We start from the raw sequence: 17,345 nt of genomic DNA on the forward strand, positions 1-17,345 counted from the left end.
CCATCTCGATTTGACAATTTCGACCCCAAAATCTAGCTAAGATTGAATAATGCTCACCATACTCAGATTGCAAATGACTTTGCTCTCATTTGCCTTCCTCTCTCAGTTTTTCAACCTTTCCCTTCCGTCTGAAAATATCAACATTCAGATCGTTTTCGTCTCGAAATCGAAGGTTAATTCTCAATTTTTCTGGGTGTACTTTTTTCTAGTCTCTTAATTAATTCAGCAACTTAAACTTTGCCCGATAGTGCGATCAAAACGAACCTTGTTTTTTTCTTTATGTGATGTAAAATGAGGTAAGTTATAAAGAATCGTCCAAAAAGTTATTTATCGAAAATCATTTATTGAATATTTTGTAGAGCATAGAGGTCAAATTTATTCCTTGCACTTTTGTTCGCAGAGCTCCTGGGTTCCAAATCGGTTCTCATTGCCGCCGCATCCGCCGTAGATGAACTTTTCACACGAATTGGTTTCGGGATGATAACTGAAGCTGGGTATAAAAGCGGCACACTTGATGAGACCATTGCCATCAATACCAGCGGGCAGTCCACAGATAGCTAATAGATTGAGAATGTGAATTAGAATGGTTTCGATTTCCTGAGCAGCTCCCAACTTACGATCCTTGAGGCCGAGGGCCACAGCCACCAGGGCGAACATCAAACAGACGGCAGCAATGAATTTCATACTGATTGCGATTTTGAAAACTATGTATATCTCCCAGCTTCCGTGGAACGACTAATGGAAATCGGAGGTGTAGCACTAGGTTATATACGCCATGCCGATCGGCAGATGGGAACTACATATTGGCTGGGGATCTTATCTATATGCTCATGAACTTTCGGTTCATTAACGAGTGCTCGTGAATTTGGTATATAAACAGACGAGACTTCGAGTACTATGTGCTAGTGCTAGTGTTTGTACTGAAAATAATGCCGGAATAGCAAATAAATCTAGGAACTACGTTCTGAATAAAGTAAACACGATTAGGCAGCGATTTGTCATTCGGAAGTGGGTTTGTCCGATTTTTTCCCAAATTTCATTTATTTCCTCTTTTGCTTGTATAATATATTTATACATTTCGTTTTCAGAATCTTTGCGATATAAGTGCATTATAAAAGTAGTCATATTTTATCAAAATTACTGTTTACACTGTTTAGTTCCCAAGATTAATTAAAATCGTCTATTCATGACTCAAGTTTTTGTGAGTCCGTCGGGTTTCGAAATTAATGACTTTCCGAGATGTACTGCTAACCACTTCTGACACTTACAAATGTATCTACATACTGTACTGCTAGTACCAGATGTGCGAATAAAACGAAATAGATATATAAATCACAATGGTATATTTATTAAAATTTATAATCAAATTATTCAAATAATCAACTCAGTAAAGAAATGCTTTTAAAAGGCTGATGAAGTTGGATGACAAATAAATTACAAACTAAGAACTACAATTTTTTAAGACGAGGTGCTAGTTTCTGTGGCCACTTCGCTGTTTTGTTCGGTTGTTGAGTCCGTGGAGGAAACCGCAGACTTTACCAAACATGCCTGTTCGCACTGCTCCTTGGATTCGAAGTTGTTCTTGTTGCCGGCACATCCACCGTAAACGAACTCCTCGCAGGATTGTGTATCCACGTTGTAGGCGTAGCGATAGAACAGAGCGAAACAGCGACCGGTTTCCTTGGGCTGATGACAGTCCTCCGGAACAGTGAGCTCACTGGCATCAGGCAGGGGTTTGGCCACCGCGGGCTCCTCCGCCTTCTCCACGACGACATCCGAGGGAGCTGCACGAATTCCGGCTGCCAGGAGCAGAACAGCCGCGAATACTATGAAACTGAAGCTATATCTAAAGCACATTTCGAGTCCGTTGAGTGGATGATGAGCGAATGATTTCGGCTCGCTCGGATATTGCGGCTTAAATACTATCCGTCCGAACTGATTAACTCACGTACTACTATACTCACTCAACTGGGTTTTTGCCCACCGTTTTGCCTCTTTTTGTGTACTTCATTTATCGGAGCGCCAGCTTGTTTGTCCAACTGATTCGTCGCCGCATGTAAATCACGGCGGTGCCTCTCTGACGTCTATATCCACGTCCATATCGATATCACCTGGCACTGACAGCTCTCGGAGAAGCTTTCGCGGCCCAACCTTCAATTGCAGATCAACGCACCAACGCAAGTCAATCATAATGCTGGCCATAAAATCATATTCCAAGTGGCTTCCGTATCGGTGTGACAATTTTAGTCAGCCAAATCACGTTTAGCGAGCGGAATGGGAATCTAACTGAATTACCTATAAACTGGTTAACTGTCGGTTGAAGTTTTTTGTGTATCTAACGAATGGGGTAAGCTTTGGAGCTTCAGAAGAAATGAATAAACTGTCTGGTTAAGAAATGTTCCTAATAATCGCTCGTTTGCGATTCTAATCATTAGGTAATTTTCAAAATTGCGCATATAGGTGGAAAATAATGCACTTAATTTCTTAATTCCAATTATAGATAAACATTTGATATACTGCTTACTTGTAATTAGTTAATTATTAAACGTATATATTTCGCATTAGCAAAAACCCATTTCAAGTAATTATTTTAAAAATACATCAACAAATAATTTCATCTAGCATTTACAATTTAAAAACAATCTCGTATTTTGTGACCGCCATCAATGGATCACTTTTTGGGAATACAAGCCTCCTCACAAGTTTGTCGGAATCCCCAACGATTGTCATTGCCTCGACATCCTCCGTACTTGAAGGTCTCGCAAGCTTTTGAATCCTTGTTGTAGTAGAACCTTTCTAGGCTCATGCGGCATGGACCAACGTCCAAGGGCTGCAGGCATTTGGGATCTACAAATTAAGGGATTTAATAAAGGTCCATAAAAGTTCTTCGATCAGTTTATAAATAAACATACCTGGTACCAGTCTCTGTGGTTTGATTGTAGTTGTGGCAACTGCAGGCTTGTTTCCCGATGGATTTCCAGGTTGCACCTGAACCACAGCCTTCGGTTTAATATTGTTATTATTATTATTATTATTATTGGGAGTGGCTACTGCCTGCGTAAGTTGCATAAGACTTAGCAAAACGAGTGCCGCAAGGCAGAGAAACTGGGTCATCCGCAGAAGCATTTTGTGTTTGCAACCTGATAACTGAACGTTAAAAGCAACGACTGTGAACTGAACTGTTCCGAATGTTCCATATTCCAGTTCTATATGCTGTGCTTAGACGATCAATTACGTTCAAATTAAATCATTTGCTCACTCTCTGCTCATCCATGTGTGAGTTAAGCTCGCATTGCGCATACGCCGTGTTGAACGCTGGCGAGATTAATTAAATAATTTCAACAAAGCAAACAGATAGCACATAATTGGAACGCATTTTCGAACTCATAGTGCTCGCATAATAATATATACTTGAATCGAATAAAATAAACAAAAAGCGATACCCTATCACTTGAAAGAAAACTGTAGACTTTTCAAATTAGGCACACTTTAAGCCAGGTTATTGCGAATTATAGAATTATAAAGACATCTTTCACGAGAAAGGTCTTCAATCTAAACAAAGTTTTACCGGGAAAAAGATGTTCATCAATATATGGTATTTATTCATAGCATTAGCTGGTGTTAATGCGGAATCAGCAGATGGTTAGTGTGTATTTCATTATTAACTACCACTCCTAAAATGTGTAAAATAAAATATATATTTAGAAATCTGTCAACTTACGCCTGAGGCTAATGGCTTTGGGAAAATTATGTCCTGTGCACACTACTCGAATTGGTTTTCCTATCATTCAGATAAAAACGAATGTCTGGAGTTTTCATACGGAGGCTGTGGTGGCAACGAAAATAGGTTTCAAACTAAAGCAATTTGCGAAGATCTCTGCAAAAATAAAGTTGAGCAGCTTTGAATAATGTAAAAAAATTTCGAATGTTTTTTATTTATAATACAATAAATAATAGAAGTAATATAATAAATAAATCAAAGTTTTTTTTTTGTAGGGCAATGGAATACCCTCATGGTGTTGTAAAAAGATTGCCTACTTTTTGCTGGCCTTCTTTTTTGTGCTAATACATAAATCTTAACTTCTGGCAGTCTGAATATTTAATAAATCATTTAATTTTTTATATAAAATGTTTTAAAACAATTATTCGGTCTCATACCCTAACCACAATAATTTACTTTCCGTTTCCATGGCCAATATTTTACATAATTCCAAACCTAATTAATTAGTTTCGGATAATTCATAAAAAGGATAAAGGTAAGCTTATTGCCCGATATTGGCAGTTTTACCTCAGTTTTTTAACGTTGATTCAAAACATACACACATCGAGGATGAAAGTATATATTTTGATCTGGACAATATTAGCTCTAACGGCGGATATAAATGGCTGTGAGTTCAAAGCAGAAGTATTTATTAATAATTAACACTTAATAATGTAACACCTTCTCTCAGTGGTTTGTAATCTTGAACCTTTTGTCCAAGGATCATGCCTGGAATTGACAGACCTCTATTCCTATGTTGAATATAAAAACGATTGTGTATACTGGCAGGGATGCCTTCTGAATGGAAATCATTTTAGCAAAAAAGAGGAGTGCGAAGACATGTGCAAGCAATAACTAACTAGTTAACTATTTTAAGATTTGAGTATTTTTTCAATCTTGTAGAGCCCTCGTTTTTTGCAAACACATTTTAAGTATGTTATATCCAGAACTAATTCTATTAGTTGTCGATACTACTAAATGCATAAAAAAAACCCTCTCAATTGATCAGAGCTCGTCGTTTTGCGATGAGGTCGTTTTGTATATTGGCCTTATTAATAACCCTTAAGTTCGAAATGGGATATGGAAATTGTAAGTTCAAAACGAAAACATTTAAAATAATTTTAAAAAATATTCCTTTACTCCAGCTGTCTGCAATCTTCAGGCCACATTCATTGGATGGTGTAAAATGACTATAAGAGGATTTACTTTCGTAGCTTCCAAAAACGCATGCCGTAGAATTTCTGGACCATGTGCTGCACAGGATAACTTTTTCATGGACAAAGCTTCCTGCGAAACAGCATGCAAAAAAATAATATTACCTTGAAATCGTCGAGCGATTTATATTTATATTTATTTATTTATATTTGCTAGGATGTGCTTCAAATTAACTATTAAAATCGTTTCCGATTCTTTAAAGTACATATATATGTATGCTCTTAATCTTGGGAACTACAATTATATTCTATTATTCGCTGAAAATATTAAAAAAAAAAAACATTTCAATCAGAACCTATTTGTTTTCTAGCAACACCTGAAGCTAATTTAATTAGTTAAAGGTACTTCCTATTTCCAGATATTTTCACTCTATATAAACCTGATGCCATTTTTTTTGTGTTTATTCACTCATTGCTAATGAGATCGTTTTGTGTGTCTGTCTTATTAGTTACCCTTTTGGGGATTGCGATGGCATATAGAGATTGTAAGTACTATGAATAACATTTTTACTCAGTCTTTTATATTTCACTTAGATTCGGAGAAGTGCTATCAATCCCCTCGGTCTTATGGACCTTGTAATGTTAAGGCCCATGGATACACTTATGATTCTCGTAGAAATGTATGTCGTCGAATTGTTCTTCGGTGTATGGCAAGGGGTAACTATTTCTTTGACAAAGATTCCTGCGAATACACATGCTTAAAGCATATTCAGTAGAAGAAAAATATTTGTACATGCGCCAATGATGCATTTGTTATTAGAAAGTAAGAACAGACTATGAAATACAATTATAATAATATGTATAAATATTCATATGACGACTATGAGCAATTGGTTTTGGTATGGTATATTTCTTTCCGAGGTTGAACTAATTTAGTTAGCCACTGATATTACAATTACATAATTTCAGAATAATAATATCATCAAGCCAGGGAAAAGAAACCGTAATTGCATATAAAAATGAGATCGATCTACTTGGCGCTCATATTATGTTGTTTATGTCCTTTGATAACCGCGCAGAACCGTAAGTTTTATGAAATGCGGTTACTTAATATCGTTTTTGACCCAAACATTCCATCGTTTAAGCCATCTGTCGCATAAAGGCCTCTTTTGTGGGAAAGTGCAAGGGTTTCGCCTACATACCGAGAAAGCATAGATGTGTAAGGATATCTGGTGACTGCTACGGAAGGGGTAACTTCTTCAAACGATTCGAGGACTGTCAAGCAAGTTGTATAGATTTTTGAAGATCATAGAAAATGCCAGTTTGCACCAATTACATCCTGAATTTGTTAAAACTGAATACCAATACATAACGTATTTTACTCCTCAATGGCCAAGTGGCACACCCCAAACTGAGCCATAAACTGCAAACAATTTGCATAATAAATTCGAATGTCAGGGCCATGTCCAATAGGTTCATTTTCCATTATTCTGTGCGTGTGTGGCACTTTGTGGGGCTCATTAAAGTTGCATTGTGTGCTGACAGGATGGGAAAGGACTCAAGTTCTGGGCAAGGGCGATAATTAGAGTCACATTAGGGCCAGAACGCTGGACAAGCCAAGATGGTCAGCAGGAGAAACAGAAACAGAAACTGAAACGATGCCAGGTGTTAATTCGCAGTGCAAATTGAATTATCGCTCGGCGATGATGATGTAACGATAATTCCAATGCTCGAGGAATGAAAGGAGTTTTGGGCCCTGTCAAACTGCCGTGCTATTTATTCATTAGCACACATGAGAGGGTCGAACATTTCGGGCCTGATTGAGTGGCCAAAATGTCAGATGTGCGGGGCGACAATTCAGTTAGCTGTTTAATTTGCCTGAAATAATTGAGCCCCGGACGTTAATTGGCCCACGTCGTCGGCAGCGTTTAATTACTAAATTATACACATATTTGTGCAGTTGGAAGAAACGCCAAAACAGCATGTCTTACTTGGACAAATGAATTATGCATAACAAGTTGGACACTCAAATTTAGAAGGGTATTTTCAAGTGCAAGACTTTTCTATTGGTTCCCTTATTTGATTGGTAGCATCTCCAAAATAAAGACGGCGAATAATTAAATAGCAATGCTTGTTTGGTTATTTTTAATTCTTTTTTTTCGAAATTTTAGATTTAGATCGTTGTTCTCGAAAGGGTTGGATAAGCGGATTGTGCACTGATATTGCAATTGCGATTACAAGAAAAATCTGTTTCTGAAATATATGATTGATTTTGTTGCAATATCATGGATATTCCATGGGCTGTGCTGGTTGAAGTTGAAAGCGAATCTTATATTGAAATTGAAAGCGCGTTTCTCGCTGTCAATCTAAACACCTTACCAATTCGTAGTTGATTGCAAAGTATTGGCAGAGCCGCTTTTGTTGCTGTTGAGCTGCCAATTGAAATGCGGAACATGTTTTTTTTTTGCCTTCTGCCCAGTCTTTTTACGTCATCTCCGCGATTGTTGGTTTTTATGGGAGCCACTGTAGGGTATGTGATGAGGAGTTTCGATTATCACACCCATCCCGTCAGCAGAATTATATTTCATATGTACAAGGTACGAACATTAAATGTTTGCTTAGCTTATACATAAGCACAAATCAGAATAGCGAGACCTAAGACAGCTAATAGGAAGGGCATTCCACTTTTGCTTTGGCCTAAACCATTGCCACTTGTTAACTTGGTCAATGTTGAATATTGGCAACAAAAAGTGTTATAAAAACGAGTATGAGGTCTGAGCATTTGAAGGCATTTGTAAACACAGAGAGCCTGGTTCAGTGAGTCGTAGGCCCAAGAACGTGACGGTTGAATATCGCTGCAAGTGGAAGTCGAGGGGACCTCCGATCATCAAGTCTAGATGTCATGATGCCGGCTTATTGGCAGTGGCTTTTGGTTGGCCTCCTCCTGTTGATTCCGCACCATTCAGGGGCGGCCTCCAAGAGAGGTAATGACACCCACTAATCGGTGATATCTATATAATCTTTATAATCTGTGTAGTGAAACTATGCCTGCAGCCCATGATCAGTGGTCGGTGCTTTGGATACGTTGAGAGCTATGCCTACAATCCCATTAAGCGCCATTGCGAACCCTTCATCTACGGCGGATGCGGCGGTAATGACAATCGATTTAGTACCAAAGCTGAGTGCGAGTTCAACTGCCGTGATATTTGAGAATGTCAACTGAAATGTCACAGTTACAATAACTACGATTGAAATTAAAAACTACAAACTGGTGGTTATGTTTCCAAATATTCTATGTTGTGTTATTGAGGCAACATCCTAGATATTCATTCAATCTTAGGGTTAGAGTATTTCAAACTCCAACTGGATTTTCAATGTTTCTTATTAACAAAAATATATAACAAAATAAATTTTAATTCGAGTATAAAAACCAGTTTGATGTGCGTATAAAAATAAAAAAAAGTTTGCAGAAACTATTCTCAGGTTTAACAAATTTCACCATCGAAAATTGAAATAATATAATTACATTCGACTAAATAAGGCACGTGACAATTAACAACTAAGGGTATTTTCTTTCCCTTTTGGTGTGTTCAATGTGATGTTTCATTGGCCTTTGCTTGGTTGCGTCGCTTGATGTGCCGCGGATTGTTGCAAATCTTTTCGCAGTCTTCAAGGGTTAAGAACAGCTTTCGATTACTGCATCCCATGTAGCGACAACGTTGTGTCTCCGGATCGAAAAATATGCCCAGGGTAGATGGGCTACATAGCCACACACTCTTATTCGGCGCCGTCTGGCATGCATCTCCTGGAATACATATTATATATATTACATTTCTAGCTAATATTTCGAAAAATATTGTGGTTTCAAGTAGTTCAAGTAAGCATGTAGGTAGTTTCATTTAAAATGTATTCGATAGGTTAATCCGAAGTCATTGCCCTCAGAATTTCGGCATTGACAGGTTGAAAAACAAAAAGCAGATAACCCAACACCATGTTGAACATTTTACAATATTTTTTTCTGATTGATTTTAAGAAATCTTTGAATACTTACGAACAACCGCCTCTGCAGTGAATGGTTGTTCCAGGATAACGGCCAAAATCACACAAAATCCAATGGTGATTCTTAGCTGACTGAAGTTGGCCATTTTGATAGTACTTCCGAAAGTGTTCTAGATGGATTAGATGGTTCCTCTGTCTCAAGTTGGTCAACTCTGTAGAGCAGCTCTGCTTTGCTCCCTGGCCCCGATGATGTCAATCTGGTTCAGGACAAACACAAATGCGCAGCAGCTCGCCATATATAAGAGGCAGTGCGGAATGTGTCCGATTCTAGAGTGATTGAAAGCCTATAGTATATGGATGATGATCGGCCGATCCGTCTGCTTTTCTTATTTATTTATTTTCTTTTTGCAATTTTGCTGGATTTTATGAGTTTTTTATACTCGTCGGCACGGCAAAGTTCATCTAGAGTGCAAAAGCCCAGTCAAAAAAATGCGCTTAGTCTTTGTTGCAGCTGTTGTCAGTTTGGTATGCAGATAGGGAATACTCTAGGGTTTTATTGCAACTTTTCTTGGACTTTGAGCAGTTTTGAAATTTCTGAAAATTCTTCGATGGATGAAGAAGCGGATTTGGTTCACCACACACTTGGTCACTGACTAAACGGTTAGTCGCGAACTCGACTTGAAACCTCGAACAAAAGGCATCCGAGGCACACATTTGTAATCGGAGTCGCTCTGCCAGCAGCTCTGCTGCTGATTCGAATTCTGCTGAGAGAATTAAAACGTACACTGATCAAAACTTTCAACGATTTTTTCCCATTCTTAGAACAAATTGATGTCCTACCTCTATAACGTATATTCAGCTCAAGAGATTGAAACTATTTAGACTTTATGTTATTTGCTAGAAAATATTGTTTTATTTCAATAAAACAACAAACCATTCTCTGTGTGTTTGGATTGATAAGACGTCAGCATCGCAAACGGAGATTTTGCACGTCTGATCATTGATGATGATGTTGGGGGATGGTGATCGTACTGAGGGTTGGCTCTCCTCGAATTCCAGCTAAATCCGGCGAGTGCCTGTTGCAGAAGGCTAAGATGAACGCAGAGAGGTGCACGGCTGATAAGGCCAACATGACGTATACGCAACGAGCTAGTTATGCCCTCAGTAAATAGCCCACATCTATCTGCATCTGAATCATCTACATTACATTTGTTGTTGTGATGTAATGGGGTGAAGCCAAAGAGCAACATTGTTTGCCGATTATATTACTTGGGCTTGTAGATAGCGCAGGCCAAAAAATTTAAATTTGCATTGACAAATGTTCGTTTGATTCGGAAACTTTTATAAATTTTCCTATATACAAAAATATTATTATTTTCCAAATATGATTATGAAGTTTGAAGTACATAATATCACCAACATAAATAACAATTCCAAGAGTTACCAGAACTTTCGGATTCCATACGTTCCAGGGTAGCACAGGAATATATTATCACAAGACGCGTTTCAATGTCCAACAAAGTAACTTTGAGTGCCAAACGAGCCACAATCACAGAATTTCGCACGTTTTGATAGTGCGAGCAATGAAAAAAAAAATAATAATTACGTCACAGGTCAACGTGGCGGATGATTGACATCCAGCTGAGACTAGGCATTTCGACGCAATTCGGTTGCCGCTCTCGAAGATTTGATCAACTCTCATCGAATCAAACTCATTCATTGTGGGTACATTTGTTTACGTATTTATTTATATTACTCGTTCACATAAAAGTCATGATTCCGGCGTATCCCATGGATGCAGGTGGAAATGCAATCCTGTTGACTGCCGAAACTCTGGCCACGAATCAAGTGGCATGCCCCGATCTTGTACATCTTGCAGTCAAATGTTATCGGATCGTAATAGTATCCCTCGATATCAATGGCACAAACGCCCTCCGAACGTGGCGGTGGTTTTTTGCAAATACCTAACGAGTAAATAATTATTGATGTTCAACGAACTCTTTTTTGGGGCTCACAGAAAGGAAAAAACTAAACAATTGCGGCATGGTAACAACTTTTACTTCTGTGACACCCCCTGTCGATTTGGCTACTCACTGGGTATTGAAGGCGGACCGGGCACGAATCTGGCATCTATGCGGCGGTGGTGGATCAGCGCCAACAGCACCACCAACAGCAGCGTTAGCACCACCGACGCGGGCTTGTGTCGAGACATCTGGACTGGCGGCGGGCAACTGAGTAAGCGGAGCAATCGGGTACACTTCCGAGCTCAACCCATCGAGAGCCGCGATAAGGAAAGCACAGCCAACTACAATCACTTGTAATACATATTAAAGCCCAGCACGAGCGGAGTCATAGTTGTCTTTGTAAATTTCCCACAAACAATCAAAGATAAAAGAACGATGCCCTGTTGAAGTCCATGCATTTTGCCACACAACTTCCGGCTTGTAAGAAATATATGGTTTTTTGTGTATTATTTCAGTTAATAAATAGGGTAAAAGTCTTGAGTGGGAAATCAATAGATGTGGGTTAAAGCAGCTCGTGAATGTGAACATCTTTGCGAACGGCATTGTTGAAACCCTCCTTATAGCGATACCAAATAGGACTCTTCACAATTGCATCCGTTTTGGCTGAAAGAAAAAATAGTTTGGTTAAGGATTATGCAAAATTGATGAGATTCGAGTTACTTACATTCTTCAGCTGAGTTTGTCGAAGTCGATTTGTGAGTAATGCGGCCAAAAAAGTCCTTAGTTAGCTGAAAGCAAAAATAATCCAAACGCTATTTGAAATATTCAAAAAAAAAAAAAAATACTTAAGGTAATTGAACGATATTTTTCTGGACAAAAGAGAGAGAGAGCGCAAAAGTAAGAGCCCTCATGAAGTAAACCATAAAGTAGCTTTCGAAGTCGCATTCGCTTAAGGCGAGCAATAAATGTTCGTTTGCGCTGATCCCACATTACGACTCCAATGACAATACCGCTGGAATCCCCTTATGGGTTATTAGCTTTGCAAGGATTTGCCACGAGGAAAAAGCTTCGGCTTAAACAGCAAAGGAAAACCATTTTGAGGAGGAAGGAAAGTGAACTCAGGTTTGACCCAAGCATATGCGCACTTCTTTTGAGAGTGGCGAGAATTTGCAAGTAAATTGCTGCTAAGTAAATGCAAGGCATGCAAATGCTTATAGATTCACCTGCTGCTTGGGTGCACTGTGCATATTAGAGGCCGAAATTGGTTTCGGCTTCAATGTTTGCAAATGATTGGGTAGCTGCGCTGCAGCTCCTGATGTCTTCTTTTTTGCGGCTGGAGCTGAGGGTGCACCGCCCTTAGGGGCAGCCCGTCGTATCCGTTCCAAGTCCACCTCGCGGGCTATCAACTGTCGACTGAAGTAGGGAAGCGAGAGACCTGTGTAACCTGAGGATAAATTGAAACTAATTTAGATTTAAGTGGGCTTTGCATCCATGTCTCAGACGCACCTGGAAAAGCACTGAGTGCATCGAGATCCGGTTCTGTTTGGAAGACATAGTGTCCTTCCTGGGACTTGACCTGCACAAACGTTAGGCCGAGATCAACCATCACCTCGATGGTGTGGCGCAAGTCCTGCTGCTCCCTGAGGTCATTTAAATATGCACTTATTGGAATGTTCCAAGGTAATCCGGGTATACTCACTTTGGCGATAGCAACTGCACCGCCACGGAGCGCAGTTGCGGCGATAGAATCCTCTTTAGCAGCGGCACCGTATCGAGAAGCAGAGTTCCGCCCTGACCCACACCCAGCGCAGAGGTGGTGACACCTTTGCAGAGGGCCTGAAAGATGTTTCTCTGGTTGGTGCTCTTCTGCTGGAACTGCAAGGATACAAAAAGAAGGGTTAGTCCTTGGGCAAACAGTGCGAAATCTATGCAGGAGTCTCATTAATCTTGTGATTGCATTTGAGGCACATAATGGACAAGAAATTACATGGCTTGATTGTGTTGATTATGCACTTTCCACAGGGCTTGGCCGGGGATGTTTGCCCCGGCTAATGACGCCTGCATAAATCATGAGCCTGCCTCAAAGAAGCAGTCTCTCTGCGTTGAAAAGAAATAATGTGGCCCGGGGCCATCATCTCCTCATCGTCATCGTCATCGTTTCGTTTCTTTTTCTTTCAGCAGCTCACCTCAAAGCCACGCGTGGGAAATGCGATTTTTGGCCAAGCCAGTGTGGCGAACAGCAAATGCCAAGCGACGAAACCGTACTGCAGGTACGGGTACACACTGTAGTTCTGCTGTCTGCTGATCTGATGCTGCACTGTATCCGTGAAGCAAAACCATTTTAGGGCTTCGCACACGCCCGTAAAGTTTGGATCGGGCATCTTCTGTTGCAGGTAGTTCTCATACACGCCTTGCGTTAGTCTAAAGAGTGAAGGAAAATATAAATATCATTCGTCTATTTAATATAAGTTAACGTGCGATTACCTTTCATAATCCCCACTAGAGTGGACCACCTCTAGTACATTGCGAACTCGTGTTGTCACAGACGTGTTTGTCATGGTAACCTGGGCGGGCTCATCGACCTTATTGGCGTCTGTGTGCAGGGTTTTCCGCGGACGTTGTATCTGAAAACAGAAATAACATTAAATAGCACCCCACAAACACGCAACATACAAAAGCGCACCCGAAAAATAGCATCCCACACGGCGAACAGACCTTGATGCCTGTCCTTTTGTCCCAGATTGTTGTTCAGCACATCTTGCAGAGTAAGACTGTGCTTTTGAGCACTACAAGTTGAATTATCGTTAGTATAGTAATGAGTAAGTATTTGCTAATTACTCACTTAAAAAACTGCATGGATGATATACAGCTCCTCACATCGTTTCCGGATTTCTCAGCTAGCGCGATAAGTGAACCAAAGTCCGTCTTAAGCTGCTCTTTGAAGGCAATCTTAACTAATCTGAAAGTAAGATATAATTGCCTTCAGCATATATACTATATTTTAAATATATATAAAAGATATTGCCTCTCTGCCAGACGTGCTGCATCGATGGGCGGAAACGTGACCACAAAGGCCACCTGCCTTAAAGGGCGCAGGGCGGGATCGTAGACATCGTTGCAAATGCAGATAATAGGTCGCTTCAAGACGTTGTGCTCTGCCTTGGCGCCCTTGGCTTTAACTTTGGTGTAAACAGCATCGCTGATGAACTTGACCAGATAATCAATAGATTGACGAGGCGCGCCATCGATTTCATCTAGAGAAATATTAGTTTAGTATATAGCTTTACAATTTCAAGGGATGTTTGCTCACCCAGAACTATGCAATTGGGCCGTTTGTCTTCATTCAGAACCGAAGACATTTGCGTGCCATTCTCCAAAGCCAGTTTGAATGCCTCTGGACTGCGATCATCGGAGGCGTTGATCTCCCGGACATTATAACCAGCATGTCGGGCGATCGTGTGCGCCAGTGTAGTTTTCCCCAGACCTGGAGGACCACATAGCAGCGCCACCTTCTGCATGGGTCTGCCCAAAGCATCCACATTTGTGTTGAGAGCTTGGCGAGATTTGCGTTGCCGCCAGCCGCCATTGGATTCGAATTTGCCCGTACGTTTATTGAAGCTATTCAGCTGGTTGGCAGCTCCGCCAGCAGTGCCGCCCTCTCCAGTCACCGCCTCCTGTTCCCGTTTGCTGTGAAAGGCTTTGCCAAAGACCACTTTGTCCCACATTTTCAGCCAGTAGAGCAGGCTTCTGTTGGTCATTTCATCGGAGAGCAGGTCGATGTATTTCCTCGGCTTGTACTTGTCCACCCAAAGGCGTCCGGGCTCTGAATTGGCGTTGCTATTTACGAGAGTTACATCTGCGTCTTCTGCGGCTGTAGCGCGACTCAAAACCTGCAGGGGAAAATTACAGTATTACTTGGTTTCGATGACATCACCTGATACTTACTATTTCGCCGGCTTCCTGCCAGATCTTATCCTTGGCCTCACCCAAAAGACTGCCCACCACCTCGCCCCTGGCACTGATCAGGTCCAATTGCCTTTGTTCATAGTCCTCGGAGTGGAATCTTACGTAGATCCGCTCGAGATCACTGCGCTGAATGGCCAGGAAAGGCCAGTTTGGGATCTCATACGATAGGTTTCTCATCTTGAAATCGTGCAGTGCCTTGAGGCGACTAACGTCGTCCTTTCGCAGAGTCTTGCTTGATTCTCGCATTTTGCGTCGCAGCTCGAGGATTCTTTCGATGGCCTCGTGATCTCGTTGCTCCTCAGTTCGGGCTTTCTTCACCATGGGATCTTCGTAAGACTCGTGAAAAAGGTCATCTATGTCCCCGAAGAGATCGCGTTCCAGGCGGCGCTTATTGACATTTTTGAGACCCACTTCCTGCAGCTGATTAGCTGCTGCATTTTCCTTTTCCAGGCCATAGGAGCGGCTTGTTAGTTGTGTATTTTCCAGCTCCTGGATGGCGGGCATTCGCTGAAAGGGTGTCGAGCACCCTCTGCCCACCGGTGGACCTTTGGGCGTTCCAAAAAGGCGCCGATTGACCTGGCCTCCAGATGAAGTTCCTTCTGCCTCCTCTTCCCCACCCAACTGGCTAGCTCCAAAGGTAATCTGCGACAGCTGTGGCGATCCCAGTGTAGAGTTTCCAAGACGGGTGCTATCTCTTAGTGCCGCAACGGGAGCTCTGTTTTCCTTTTGCTTTTCAGCGGCCTGTTTGGATGTGCTCGGTCCATCGTACGCGTTAAACTCGTCCGGCAAGTCCTCCAGCAGCTCTAGTTCGTCTTGGTATTGCAGCTCGAACTCCTCGTTTTCGTCCGGATACTGATCCATACTGGTTTCAAACGAGCGTCCAACAAACAACTTAATAAAATCCTATTATATATAAACAAATTGTTACACTGGTATTTTCGCGCCAAAATGGCAAACATTAACAGCTGTTCGATGGCAGAGTTGCCAACTATCGTTATCAAAGTGATGGCTGTCACAAGCTGATTGATTTAGTAAGCTTAAATTATTTGATTTATTTTATTTATAAATGCATTGAATGTAAATAAAAATACTTATATAACTAGTTTCAATAATTGGTTTTGATATTAAAATTGGTGCAGGCACTTGGTAACTATGGCACATTTTCCAAACAACTGTTTTGTATTGACTTGTTTACCTTTCTCGTTTCTTCTTCTTCCACTTTGTTTACTGATAAAGAAAGTCCGCCAAAATGGAAGTGAATACGAAAATGAGTATTCTTTGCATTCCTTATTTCAAAATCAAAGTCATTATCTATAATCAGTAAGCGAGAGCACATTTCCCGTTCCCTTTTAATTACAGCTAGCAAAATGACAGAAGAAAATGACGATTCATCTGTAGGGCTGTTGCATTCTTTGTTTATATTATATATATATATAAATGCATGTGTTGATTTGAGCATATATTGAACCTCTATAATAGATATATATGTTGAAGGTGGCTTGCATTCGTCACTATGCAAAGCTTTTCACAACTTTGGTGGACGAAATGGACTTATGACACCGCGGACACTTGATGCAGGTTTCCGGATCTAGAAGTCCTTTGATCTTGTGCAGACACGGATGTATCTGCGTTCTCACGTGTTCCTTTGCTGCGATTGGCTCGGCAATATCCAACCGCTGGTGGAGTATCTGAAATAAAGCAAGTAAAATGTCCAGCATGTGTTCTTCGATTCCTACTCACATTGTAGGCCTCCTTCCATAAACTTGATTTGTAGCTCTGTTTTCTGGGCTCACTGTATTCATAAACACGAATGCCATTTTTTACTCGAACAGCATGCGGATACGGCGGAATGCTGCGCGAAAGTTTCCTAGTTATAATTTTGCCTTCAGCAGAAGCGTAAGCTGAATCCAAAATATTTCGTACACTTAATTTGGAATCCGGCATGTGCGAAACGTGTTTTTCGTCGTCGTATAAATATTCGTATGGTAGATCAGAACTATGAAAAACTACCTTGTCCCCCTCCATGGTGTGTTCGATAAAAAAAATTTGAATTGAAGACGTCTTATCACGAAGAGCTTCTGCGCTCGACTGATGTCTACTGAATACTGCAAGCTTCTGGAATGTAGGCAGATCTGAACACTATGACTCATTTTTACTAAGCTGCATTCGCGCGGGAGGGACATTAAATAAAGTCAAAGTTAATTTTATAATCCTAAGCTACCGGTTTTATTAAATTAAATCTGAAAGAATCTCTTGAGCTAGGTAAACAACCAACAAACTTTTTATTAAGTAGTAACTGAAAGTTCAGAAACTTTGCCTAAATTGCTGAGATACTTTTCGAAAACTGTGAGATACTCTGTTGCGGAAGACGGTCACCCTAAAAATCAGCTGTTCGCGTTGCCAACCTGTGAGAATGCGCTCAAATATCAAATATAAAACTTGTATTTTAAGTGCGTGTAAGTAAGTAGTATGTAGTATATATCTAAAAAGGCATCTACTATT

General features: G+C 40.6%; 13 protein-coding genes and 1 long non-coding RNA gene across 20 annotated transcripts; 7 read left to right on the top strand and 7 right to left on the bottom strand.

The window, feature by feature from the left end:
* Window positions 1-303: 303 nt before the first annotated feature.
* Window positions 304-744, bottom strand: IM33 (Immune induced molecule 33). Of its 2 annotated transcripts, none has more exons than NM_001298665.1 (2): window positions 618-744; window positions 304-557 (listed from the first exon to the last, which is right to left on the bottom strand). In NM_001298665.1, the coding sequence occupies exons 1-2, from the start codon at window positions 682-684 to the stop codon at window positions 376-378; spliced, it is 249 nt and encodes an 82-aa protein (NP_001285594.1). In that variant the 5' UTR covers window positions 685-744; the 3' UTR covers window positions 304-375. The 2 variants fall into 2 exon arrangements, with proteins under 2 accessions (NP_001285594.1, NP_608800.1); NM_134956.4 differs by having other exon boundaries at window positions 326-557.
* Window positions 745-1,327: 583 nt separating this feature from the next.
* Window positions 1,328-1,958, bottom strand: CG3604 (uncharacterized protein). Of its 2 annotated transcripts, none has more exons than NM_001298666.1 (1): window positions 1,328-1,958. In NM_001298666.1, the coding sequence occupies exon 1, from the start codon at window positions 1,855-1,857 to the stop codon at window positions 1,459-1,461; it is 399 nt and encodes a 132-aa protein (NP_001285595.1). In that variant the 5' UTR covers window positions 1,858-1,958; the 3' UTR covers window positions 1,328-1,458. The 2 variants fall into 2 exon arrangements, with proteins under 2 accessions (NP_001285595.1, NP_608801.1); NM_134957.3 differs by having other exon boundaries at window positions 1,328-1,898.
* Window positions 1,959-2,536: 578 nt separating this feature from the next.
* Window positions 2,537-3,178, bottom strand: CG10031 (uncharacterized protein). The gene is made up of 2 exons (NM_134958.4): window positions 2,913-3,178; window positions 2,537-2,847 (listed from the first exon to the last, which is right to left on the bottom strand). The coding sequence occupies exons 1-2, from the start codon at window positions 3,124-3,126 to the stop codon at window positions 2,672-2,674; spliced, it is 390 nt and encodes a 129-aa protein (NP_608802.2). The 5' UTR covers window positions 3,127-3,178; the 3' UTR covers window positions 2,537-2,671.
* Window positions 3,179-3,549: 371 nt separating this feature from the next.
* CG42464 (uncharacterized protein) lies at window positions 3,550-3,912 on the top strand. Its single transcript, NM_001169392.2, has 2 exons — window positions 3,550-3,642; window positions 3,706-3,912. Exons 1-2 carry the CDS (start codon window positions 3,579-3,581, stop codon window positions 3,903-3,905), a joined length of 264 nt encoding a protein of 87 aa, NP_001162863.1. The 5' UTR covers window positions 3,550-3,578; the 3' UTR covers window positions 3,906-3,912.
* Window positions 3,913-4,280: 368 nt separating this feature from the next.
* CG42465 (uncharacterized protein) lies at window positions 4,281-4,744 on the top strand. Its single transcript, NM_001169393.2, has 2 exons — window positions 4,281-4,388; window positions 4,452-4,744. The coding sequence occupies exons 1-2, from the start codon at window positions 4,331-4,333 to the stop codon at window positions 4,613-4,615; spliced, it is 222 nt and encodes a 73-aa protein (NP_001162864.1). The 5' UTR covers window positions 4,281-4,330; the 3' UTR covers window positions 4,616-4,744.
* Window positions 4,745-4,759: 15 nt separating this feature from the next.
* Sfp24C1 (Seminal fluid protein 24C1) lies at window positions 4,760-5,178 on the top strand. Its single transcript, NM_001169394.2, has 2 exons — window positions 4,760-4,849; window positions 4,906-5,178. The coding sequence occupies exons 1-2, from the start codon at window positions 4,786-4,788 to the stop codon at window positions 5,082-5,084; spliced, it is 243 nt and encodes an 80-aa protein (NP_001162865.1). The 5' UTR covers window positions 4,760-4,785; the 3' UTR covers window positions 5,085-5,178.
* A 197-nt stretch (window positions 5,179-5,375) lies between these two features.
* CG42467 (uncharacterized protein) lies at window positions 5,376-5,785 on the top strand. The gene is made up of 2 exons (NM_001169395.3): window positions 5,376-5,459; window positions 5,509-5,785. The coding sequence occupies exons 1-2, from the start codon at window positions 5,393-5,395 to the stop codon at window positions 5,688-5,690; spliced, it is 249 nt and encodes an 82-aa protein (NP_001162866.1). The 5' UTR covers window positions 5,376-5,392; the 3' UTR covers window positions 5,691-5,785.
* A 126-nt stretch (window positions 5,786-5,911) lies between these two features.
* Window positions 5,912-6,334, top strand: CG43145 (uncharacterized protein). The gene is made up of 2 exons (NM_001258930.2): window positions 5,912-5,997; window positions 6,060-6,334. Exons 1-2 carry the CDS (start codon window positions 5,934-5,936, stop codon window positions 6,215-6,217), a joined length of 222 nt encoding a protein of 73 aa, NP_001245859.1. The 5' UTR covers window positions 5,912-5,933; the 3' UTR covers window positions 6,218-6,334.
* A 365-nt stretch (window positions 6,335-6,699) lies between these two features.
* Window positions 6,700-7,033, top strand: lncRNA:CR44311 (long non-coding RNA:CR44311). Its single transcript, NR_124056.1, has one exon. It is a non-coding gene; the product is annotated as a long non-coding RNA:CR44311 (long non-coding RNA).
* A 711-nt stretch (window positions 7,034-7,744) lies between these two features.
* On the top strand, window positions 7,745-8,339 carry CG2816 (uncharacterized protein). Its single transcript, NM_134959.2, has 2 exons — window positions 7,745-7,898; window positions 7,952-8,339. Exons 1-2 carry the CDS (start codon window positions 7,817-7,819, stop codon window positions 8,122-8,124), a joined length of 255 nt encoding a protein of 84 aa, NP_608803.2. The 5' UTR covers window positions 7,745-7,816; the 3' UTR covers window positions 8,125-8,339.
* Window positions 8,192-9,574, bottom strand: CG31778 (uncharacterized protein). 2 transcript variants are annotated; one of them, NM_164549.2, is made up of 2 exons: window positions 8,966-9,574; window positions 8,192-8,719 (listed from the first exon to the last, which is right to left on the bottom strand). In NM_164549.2, the coding sequence occupies exons 1-2, from the start codon at window positions 9,057-9,059 to the stop codon at window positions 8,505-8,507; spliced, it is 309 nt and encodes a 102-aa protein (NP_722932.1). In that variant the 5' UTR covers window positions 9,060-9,574; the 3' UTR covers window positions 8,192-8,504. The 2 variants fall into 2 exon arrangements, with proteins under 2 accessions (NP_722932.1, NP_001285596.1); NM_001298667.1 differs by having other exon boundaries at window positions 8,411-8,719.
* A 1,062-nt stretch (window positions 9,575-10,636) lies between these two features.
* CG31777 (uncharacterized protein) lies at window positions 10,637-11,149 on the bottom strand. Its single transcript, NM_164550.2, has 2 exons — window positions 11,008-11,149; window positions 10,637-10,877 (listed from the first exon to the last, which is right to left on the bottom strand). Exons 1-2 carry the CDS (start codon window positions 11,123-11,125, stop codon window positions 10,666-10,668), a joined length of 330 nt encoding a protein of 109 aa, NP_722933.1. The 5' UTR covers window positions 11,126-11,149; the 3' UTR covers window positions 10,637-10,665.
* A 166-nt stretch (window positions 11,150-11,315) lies between these two features.
* Window positions 11,316-15,834, bottom strand: cutlet. The gene is made up of 12 exons (NM_175955.3): window positions 14,823-15,834; window positions 14,188-14,767; window positions 13,903-14,131; window positions 13,720-13,836; window positions 13,561-13,663; window positions 13,362-13,501; window positions 13,064-13,298; window positions 12,577-12,752; window positions 12,384-12,517; window positions 12,101-12,321; window positions 11,602-11,665; window positions 11,316-11,540 (listed from the first exon to the last, which is right to left on the bottom strand). The coding sequence occupies exons 1-12, from the start codon at window positions 15,702-15,704 to the stop codon at window positions 11,440-11,442; spliced, it is 2,982 nt and encodes a 993-aa protein (NP_787969.1). The 5' UTR covers window positions 15,705-15,834; the 3' UTR covers window positions 11,316-11,439.
* Window positions 15,835-15,966: 132 nt separating this feature from the next.
* Window positions 15,967-17,191, bottom strand: CG31955 (uncharacterized protein). 4 transcript variants are annotated; one of them, NM_001298668.1, is made up of 3 exons: window positions 16,584-16,952; window positions 16,312-16,531; window positions 15,967-16,154 (listed from the first exon to the last, which is right to left on the bottom strand). In NM_001298668.1, the coding sequence occupies exons 1-2, from the start codon at window positions 16,866-16,868 to the stop codon at window positions 16,355-16,357; spliced, it is 462 nt and encodes a 153-aa protein (NP_001285597.1). In that variant the 5' UTR covers window positions 16,869-16,952; the 3' UTR covers window positions 15,967-16,154; window positions 16,312-16,354. The 4 variants fall into 4 exon arrangements, with proteins under 4 accessions (NP_001285597.1, NP_001285598.1, NP_001188688.1 ...); NM_001298669.1 differs by lacking the exon at window positions 15,967-16,154 and having other exon boundaries at window positions 16,240-16,531; window positions 16,584-17,191; NM_001201759.2 differs by lacking the exon at window positions 15,967-16,154 and having other exon boundaries at window positions 16,240-16,531; window positions 16,854-16,952.
* Window positions 17,192-17,345: the final 154 nt, after the last annotated feature.

The sequence above is a fragment of the Drosophila melanogaster genome, chromosome 2L (assembly GCF_000001215.4).
Source record: "Drosophila melanogaster chromosome 2L".
NCBI classification, from domain to species: Eukaryota; Metazoa; Arthropoda; class Insecta; order Diptera; family Drosophilidae; genus Drosophila; species Drosophila melanogaster.

Excerpts from the sequence above, each read along its gene's own strand:
- IM33 (NM_001298665.1), bottom strand. The coding sequence starts at position 684 with ATGAAATTCATTGCTGCCGTCTGTTTGATGTTCGCCCTGGTGGCTGTG. Across the intron at positions 558-617 it reads GGCCCTCGGCCTCAAGGATC|CTATCTGTGGACTGCCCGCT; the intron begins GTAAGTTGGGAG and ends TCAATCTATTAG.
- CG3604 (NM_001298666.1), bottom strand. The coding sequence starts at position 1,857 with ATGTGCTTTAGATATAGCTTCAGTTTCATAGTATTCGCGGCTGTTCTG.
- CG10031 (NM_134958.4), bottom strand. The coding sequence starts at position 3,126 with ATGCTTCTGCGGATGACCCAGTTTCTCTGCCTTGCGGCACTCGTTTTG. Across the intron at positions 2,848-2,912 it reads ACCACAGAGACTGGTACCAG|ATCCCAAATGCCTGCAGCCC; the intron begins GTATGTTTATTT and ends CTTAATTTGTAG.
- CG42464 (NM_001169392.2), top strand. The coding sequence starts at position 3,579 with ATGTTCATCAATATATGGTATTTATTCATAGCATTAGCTGGTGTTAAT. Across the intron at positions 3,643-3,705 it reads TAATGCGGAATCAGCAGATG|AAATCTGTCAACTTACGCCT; the intron begins GTTAGTGTGTAT and ends ATATATATTTAG.
- CG42465 (NM_001169393.2), top strand. The coding sequence starts at position 4,331 with ATGAAAGTATATATTTTGATCTGGACAATATTAGCTCTAACGGCGGAT. Across the intron at positions 4,389-4,451 it reads AACGGCGGATATAAATGGCT|TGGTTTGTAATCTTGAACCT; the intron begins GTGAGTTCAAAG and ends ACCTTCTCTCAG.
- Sfp24C1 (NM_001169394.2), top strand. The coding sequence starts at position 4,786 with ATGAGGTCGTTTTGTATATTGGCCTTATTAATAACCCTTAAGTTCGAA. Across the intron at positions 4,850-4,905 it reads CGAAATGGGATATGGAAATT|CTGTCTGCAATCTTCAGGCC; the intron begins GTAAGTTCAAAA and ends CCTTTACTCCAG.
- CG42467 (NM_001169395.3), top strand. The coding sequence starts at position 5,393 with ATGAGATCGTTTTGTGTGTCTGTCTTATTAGTTACCCTTTTGGGGATT. Across the intron at positions 5,460-5,508 it reads TGCGATGGCATATAGAGATT|ATTCGGAGAAGTGCTATCAA; the intron begins GTAAGTACTATG and ends TATTTCACTTAG.
- CG43145 (NM_001258930.2), top strand. The coding sequence starts at position 5,934 with ATGAGATCGATCTACTTGGCGCTCATATTATGTTGTTTATGTCCTTTG. Across the intron at positions 5,998-6,059 it reads TTTGATAACCGCGCAGAACC|CCATCTGTCGCATAAAGGCC; the intron begins GTAAGTTTTATG and ends CCATCGTTTAAG.
- CG2816 (NM_134959.2), top strand. The coding sequence starts at position 7,817 with ATGATGCCGGCTTATTGGCAGTGGCTTTTGGTTGGCCTCCTCCTGTTG. Across the intron at positions 7,899-7,951 it reads AGGGGCGGCCTCCAAGAGAG|TGAAACTATGCCTGCAGCCC; the intron begins GTAATGACACCC and ends TAATCTGTGTAG.
- CG31778 (NM_164549.2), bottom strand. The coding sequence starts at position 9,059 with ATGGCCAACTTCAGTCAGCTAAGAATCACCATTGGATTTTGTGTGATT. Across the intron at positions 8,720-8,965 it reads CACTGCAGAGGCGGTTGTTC|GAGATGCATGCCAGACGGCG; the intron begins GTAAGTATTCAA and ends TATGTATTCCAG.
- CG31777 (NM_164550.2), bottom strand. The coding sequence starts at position 11,125 with ATGTCTCGACACAAGCCCGCGTCGGTGGTGCTAACGCTGCTGTTGGTG. Across the intron at positions 10,878-11,007 it reads CGGTCCGCCTTCAATACCCA|GTATTTGCAAAAAACCACCG; the intron begins GTGAGTAGCCAA and ends TTTACTCGTTAG.
- cutlet (NM_175955.3), bottom strand. The coding sequence starts at position 15,704 with ATGGATCAGTATCCGGACGAAAACGAGGAGTTCGAGCTGCAATACCAA. Across the intron at positions 12,753-13,063 it reads TTCCCACGCGTGGCTTTGAG|TTCCAGCAGAAGAGCACCAA; the intron begins GTGAGCTGCTGA and ends GTATCCTTGCAG. Across the intron at positions 11,541-11,601 it reads GACAAACTCAGCTGAAGAAT|CCAAAACGGATGCAATTGTG; the intron begins GTAAGTAACTCG and ends TTTTTCTTTCAG.
- CG31955 (NM_001298668.1), bottom strand. The coding sequence starts at position 16,868 with ATGGAGGGGGACAAGGTAGTTTTTCATAGTTCTGATCTACCATACGAA. Across the intron at positions 16,532-16,583 it reads TATGGAAGGAGGCCTACAAT|ATACTCCACCAGCGGTTGGA; the intron begins GTGAGTAGGAAT and ends GCTTTATTTCAG.